Source organism: Hipposideros armiger, unplaced genomic scaffold, assembly GCF_001890085.2.
Source record: "Hipposideros armiger isolate ML-2016 unplaced genomic scaffold, ASM189008v1 scaffold_494, whole genome shotgun sequence".
Taxonomy (NCBI): domain Eukaryota; kingdom Metazoa; phylum Chordata; class Mammalia; order Chiroptera; family Hipposideridae; genus Hipposideros; species Hipposideros armiger.
Window position 1 is genome coordinate 68,559 of NW_017731844.1, and position 6,009 is coordinate 74,567.

General features: G+C 64.3%; 1 protein-coding gene and 1 long non-coding RNA gene across 8 annotated transcripts; one reads left to right on the plus strand and one right to left on the minus strand.

The window, feature by feature from the left end:
• Positions 1 to 7: 7 nt before the first annotated feature.
• On the plus strand, positions 8 to 980 carry PHLDA2 (pleckstrin homology like domain family A member 2). The gene is made up of 2 exons (XM_019667325.1): positions 8 to 423; positions 678 to 980. Exon 1 carries the CDS (start codon positions 18 to 20, stop codon positions 411 to 413), a length of 396 nt encoding a protein of 131 aa, XP_019522870.1. The 5' UTR covers positions 8 to 17; the 3' UTR covers positions 414 to 423; positions 678 to 980.
• A 722-nt stretch (positions 981 to 1,702) lies between these two features.
• On the minus strand, positions 1,703 to 6,009 carry LOC109395905 (uncharacterized). Of its 7 annotated transcripts, XR_002126745.1 has the most exons (6): positions 5,978 to 6,009; positions 4,398 to 4,532; positions 4,184 to 4,285; positions 3,507 to 3,844; positions 2,117 to 2,241; positions 1,703 to 2,011 (listed from the first exon to the last, which is right to left on the minus strand). It is a non-coding gene; the product is annotated as an uncharacterized LOC109395905 (long non-coding RNA). The 7 variants fall into 7 exon arrangements; XR_002126746.1 differs by lacking the exon at positions 4,184 to 4,285 and having other exon boundaries at positions 3,611 to 3,844; XR_002126749.1 differs by lacking the exon at positions 4,184 to 4,285 and having other exon boundaries at positions 1,703 to 2,008.

The following is a 6,009-nucleotide window of genomic DNA, read 5'->3' on the forward strand; positions in this document are numbered from 1 at the left end:
GCCCGCTGCCCGCCAACATGAAGACCCCCGGCGAGGTGCTGCGCGAGGGCGAGCTGGAGAAGCGCAGCGACAGCCTCTTCCAGCTGTGGAAGAAGAAGCGCGGCGTGCTCACCCCGGACTGCTTGAGCCTGTTCCCCGCCGGCCCCGGCGCGCGCCCCAAGGAGCTGCGCTTCCACTCCATCCTCAAGGTGGACTGCGTGGAGCGCACGGGCAAATACGTCTACTTCACCATCGTCACCACCGACCGCAAGGAGATCGACTTCCGCTGCGCGGGCGAGAGCTGCTGGAACGCGGCCATCACGCTGGCGCTCATCGACTTCCAGAACCGCCGCGCCCTGCAGGACTTCCGCAGCCGCCAGGAGCGCGCCGCGCCCGCCGCGACCCCCGAGCCCCAGACGGCCCGCGCGCCCTGAGCCCGCCGCGGTGAGTGCCTCCCGCCCGCCAGCGCCCCTGGCCCGTCCCGGACTACAGACGGCGGGGGTGGTTCCTGCCCCGTCGAGGGGACGCTTTGGAGAGGGGGACCCGGTGCCGCGCAGTCGCGGCGTCTCGGGCGCGCTTCAGGAGCCGTCCGCTGGCACCTGTCGCCTCGGGCCTCGGGGGACCCACGGGCCGCCGGACCGCCCTGCCCGCTCGGCCGGGGCTCGGGCACCGTTCCCTGACCCCTGCTTCTCCCACAGGAGCCACACGCTGGACGAGTCGGACCGGACGCCGGGCAGCACCGGGAGGAGCGCACGGGGTGCCCGGGATGGCGGGAGCCCCCCCGCTGACCACGGCGAGGACAAGGGGGGGGCCGCGTCCCCGCGGAGCGGGACCTTTCCGTGCGGAGTCGCCGAGCGCCGCCCCGCTGCGCGGGCGCGTTAAATTATTGAACTATCTATATATTTATTTTGGTTATTTGTCGTCAATCATCTGTCTTAATATTTTGTTTTTTCATCCGTGCCATTCCGAATAAATGACTTGACCTGACCTTTTTCACCATCCCGCGTGGTGCGGTGAGATTCCTGGGCGCGGCGGGTCGGAGCCCCCTCGTCCGGTGCGGAGGGTGCAGCGGGGACGCCGCAACCCCCCACCCCCCTCGGCCTCGAGCGCAGGGGAATGGGCCTGACTGAGCGCGGTGTGGCCGGGCCGGGCCGCACCCTCCGGGGGCCGGGAAGCGCCCTGGGGTCTGGCCCAGGCCGACGATCCGGGCGTGGCGCGGGCAGCACAGGGCCGGCGGCAGCGCCCGTGCCGGCAGCTCTTCCACAAGCCGCCCCACTGCGGCCAGGGCGCCTCCCCCACCCCAGCTGCCCTTGCCACCCACGCGCCACCTGCCCCGGGCACCGGAAGGAAGCCTCCGCCCTGCGGCTCCTGACCCCACCCAGGGTGGGGCCGTGGCGGCTCGGGGGCATTGAGCGCCGCTGCCCGGTTCTCAGGCTTGGCCGCCCGGCCTACCTGTGGCATCAGCTCTTCCCCAGCCTCAGGTGCCTCCCTTGTAAGGCNATGGACAGCTGGGGTGTGTCCACCTGGCTGCTGTGAAGGATGCTGCTATGACCATGGGGTACAGGCAGCTCTTCGAGACCCCGCGTTCTGTTCCGTGGGATGCACCTGAAGTGGGATTGCTGGATCACGTGCTAGGTTCAATTTTTTTGATAAAATACAAATGCATTTTAAAAAGGATCAGCCCTGGAGGAGACATGAGACGTAAACACTCGGAACTTTGAGATCATTTTAGCCTTTTTTTTTACTGTTTATGTTCATCTGTTACAATTTTGGTAATTTTTAAAGTAGGAAAGAACTTGATTCAAATGCACATGACAGGGCCCCGCCCCGGGCCTGCTGAGCAAAAAGCTGGGGTCCCATCTGTCCGTGGTGACACTGCTGGGTGGCTCCAAGCGCTGACCACCTCGAGGGAGGGTGGCCTTGTCCACCTTAGCCCTCTCTCTCGCTTCCTGCACTCCTTCCAGCCTCCCGTCCAAGCTCCCAGAGAGGTCCGGCGTCCTCACGAACCAGGCTGTGGGCAGTGACGTTCCTGCTGAGTGAAGGAATACCAGCTGGCTCCCCTCTGAGCTCCCCCAGGCCTGCACCCACCTGGCCCTGCCCCCCCTCCAGACCCCTGTTCCCCAGCTTCTGGTTTTACCTACGAGCCAGCAGTCTCCATCGACTTCAGTTGCGCTGACCAGAGAGGCGGGTCTCTTGGCCAGTGAGGTAGATACTTTTTAGGTCTTGTTTCCAAAACCATTTTCTGAGCACCTGGGCTGGGCCCTAGGGGCCCCAAAGAATAAGACCCTGTCACTGCATCCCGGAGCTGATAATGACTTCTAAGCAGGGCACTGAGGGGACTGGGAGCTCACTCAGGGACAGGGAGGGTTGGGGTGCTCCGGTAGCGTCACTCTCATCTGACCCCAGTGCCTGCTTATTAGACTCCACCTGAGGGGCTCAGGGAGCCAGACCAGGACAAGGAACACAGCCCTGAGGGGCCAAGGCCAGGCTGGCAGTGAGAGCTTGAACCAGGTGGGGACACGCCTCTTGCCCTTGGGTTCATCACTTTTCCCAGGGTGCCGCGGTGAAGGGAAGGCAGGCCTGAGTCACAGGCCGTGACCAGTGGGCTACATCGGTGAGGTCAGGTGGCATCATGCCGCCCCTCAGGTGCTATGACTCCAGGCAGCGCGGGTGTCCCCTGCCTTCCCCGGGCCTGGGGACCCCAGGGCCCAGCACTTATGCAGATGGGAGCAGGCCTCAAGGGTGTGCCCTGGCAATCTGAGAGGACTTCCTGGAGGAAGCCAGAGGAGAGGGTCTCCCAGGCAGGGGAGCAGGGGTGCCCCCTCCTGGGGCTGTCCCTGAGCACAGCCACCCACAGGAAAGGGGTGGTATCGAGCCCCAGGCACCCAGTTGCTGTGACACACAGCTTTCTCACAGGCTGTTCACTGGGCTGGCTGGGCAACAGCCTGGAGCTTGGCTGCGTCACTGCTGTGGAAATGACCTCACTCGGGGAGCTTCGAAGAAGCTCCCTCATTTACCCCAGCTGCCCCACATCCTCACCCGGCTGGACAGGATGGCGGGTGTCCCTGGACAGATGTTTGAGGTCCAGTCCCTGTCTGCCTTGGCTGGGGCAGGCGGGGTGAGGGGGCGGGGGGCCCGCTCAGTCAGATTCCGTGTGAACCCCACGCATCCCTCAGATAAATATTAGTAAACTTGACGCTGCCTGACGCCACTGATGAGGCAAAGCCCAGCTCGGCCACCTCCCCATTCTGAGGAGCAGTCGCCAAATGTCCCGAACCTAGAACCCACTCGGCCACTCAGCTGGGAGCTATTTCCTGCCCCAGGCCCCAGGATACAATGGGATGGATTTGACTCCCACTGGCCAGCTGTGTGACCTCAGATGAGTCACTTAACTTGTCTGAGCCCCTCATCCTGTTCCCTGCAAATCCAAGAAAGCAACTACCACAGCCCCCACCTCGTGGGGTGACCGCGAGGGAGAAATGAGGCCAGGCCGGCCCCTCTCTCTGACCGGCACCCTCCCCGCCCACCTGGGCTGCAGTTCCCCATGGGGTGTGGCCCCTGGTGGGAAGCCGTCCTGGTAGATCCTCTGGGTTCCTGGCTGTCAAATGGCCCCGGGATGGGGGGTGAGTACCCTCAAAGATCGTCACGTGAGTTCACAAGGTCAGCACTCAGCTTCCTTTCCAAAGTGCTGGCCCACCACCTCCAGGAAGCCCTCCGGACTCAGCCTCCTCGTCTTTTCTCTCCTTCCGAGAAGCAGGCATCGCAGTCTCCCTGTTGCAGAGGGACCCTCAGCCGGGCCGGCTCTGGGGTAGGGAAAGGGCCCTCTCCGTGCTCTTGGTTCATGCTGGTTTGGCCCGAGCAGGAGCTGGGGTATGGGGGCAGCTGCTCAGGCAGGTGGAGCCGAACCAGCTGCCCCTGGGGCCTCTGGCTGGCGGGGTCTCAGTCCCCAGGACAGGGGCTGTTGGTCGTGCAGCTGCCTGGGTGCGCCTGGCCCATTCCCACCACCCCACTCGGGGCGTCCTCTCCCTGGGGTCTCCACCCTCCCAGGAGCCCCTGGTGAGAGAGGTGGTGCGCTCCCCAAACTCCTATGACTTGCTCTCCCAGCCCCTGTTGAGGCCCACCTGTCAGAGGTCACAGGTGAGGCCTGGCCCAGGGGCAGAGGAGAGCTGGGTGGGGCAGGAAAAGCGCACCTGCCTGGCCTCACCTGGCCTTGAAGCCCCGCTCACATCCTCTTCCTCCTTCCACTTTCAAGCTCCGCCTCCACTCCGCCTTTCCCCACCCTGCCCCCAGGCCTCCCTTTCTACACCTGTGAAATGGGCGTGAGCACAATGCTGCCCCAGGGTGCTCTCCGTCAGTGCACAGAGAGGCAGGCACAGGCCAGCACGCCAACCCCTACCGACCTTCAAGGCCTTGCTCACCTGTCTCCAGGGCCTCTCTCTCCCCATGGAGTCCTCCAAGCTGTCCTCTTGGCCCCATGGCCCCAGCAGCCACCCCTTCCCCAAGAGCGGGCAGCTGGGGCTCCACTCCTCTCCTGGGAGTACTGGCAGCCAGGCCTGCAGGCACATAGTAGGTGCTCAAGCAATGCTGAGTGGGGTCTACTGGAGCTCAGGTTCCCTCTGGCTGGCCCTTGGGTCCGGGGAGGCAGGCTGGCGGGTGCTGGGGGGCCTCACAGAGCCCTGGGCCCTTGGCAGATGGGCTCATGGTGGCTCCCTAGGGGCAGTGACAGCGAGCTCCACCCCGCTTGCTGCTTCTGGTGTCCCCCTGCCCAGAGGAGCCTCTTGCCCGGGTCACTGCCAGGCAGCCCAGGACCCATTCAGGACAGCACAGGTCCCCCTGCAGCCAAGTGCAGGGTGGGCGTGTCAGCAGTCTCAGCCAGCCTGTCGCTGGACTCCCCCTATCTGTCAAGGGCTAGCCGGCCTGCTGGGACGCCTGCAGTGACCTGGGACTCATCTCCAAGTCTGCCCTGTGTTGTCTTGGGGGGCTGTCTGTCTCCCCTCCCACCCGACCTGAGCGGCTGCACCCCGGCCTGCTCCCCACCCCCCACAGACTGCAGATTCCAGCTCCCCTAGGAGGACACGGACCCGGAGCCCCTGTGCTTGTCCTGTCTCCTTCCTGCAGGCCAGACCCCTGGGCACCATCTCTGCCTACTCAGCTGCCCTGCCCTTCCACATCCCCCAACCAGTCCTCTGGCCACACAGGCAGCTGCCACCTGGGTGCTATTTGCACAGGCCTGGCCCAGGCCCTTCGTCTGAGCGGGTGGTTCTCCGTATTTCTCACAGTCACCCTGAGGGCCAGGGTTCTCTGACCACCCTCTGAGGGTTAGGGGTCTGGCCCGAGGCCACACAGCGAGGGCAGGTGGGGCAGAGTTGGTTCCAGAGCCAGTGGCATGGGCATCACCCGAAGGCCCCACACTTGGTTTGACGTTCGCTGTTACTGTCTTGAAATGTTTAATACTCAGCAGTCAGGAGACGTGCGTTTTCATTTTGCACCAACCCTGCATATTATGAGGCACAGTTGGTCCCCCCGCTCCCCACCAACCGCCCCCCACCAGTCACAGCTGGGGTGGGTGTTGGATGGCACGTGGGGGCCCTGGAGTGTCTGCGCACCCCAGAAATCCCCTGGGCCGGCTCCACCCCCACCCATGGGAACCAGGAGGAGCCAGCGATCACTTCCTGCTCCTGTTAAATCCTTTAAAGGAAGAGAGTAAATGAAAGGCGGCCGGCAGGTGATGACTCAGCCGCCCCCGCGGCCCTTCGCGGGGCCCACACCGACCCTCTGGCCCCCCGCGAGCTCCGCACCCCTCGTTTCCCGGGGCCTCTCACCAGTCCCTCTCGTGCAGTCACAGCGGAGTCGACCCCCCCAATACTTCCCCCCCGCAACCCGTAGGTACCCCACGCTCGAGGCCCCCAGGAAGGGAGGCTGGAGTTGCCTCCACCCTTCGCGGGGCTGTTCTAGCACTTTCCATGTGTTACCGACTCTAAAGTGTTACTATCCGCACCTTACAGACGACGAAACTGGGGGTCAGAATCC

Coding starts and splice junctions, on each gene's coding strand:
- PHLDA2 (XM_019667325.1), top strand. CDS start 18: ATGAAGACCCCCGGCGAGGTGCTGCGCGAGGGCGAGCTGGAGAAGCGC.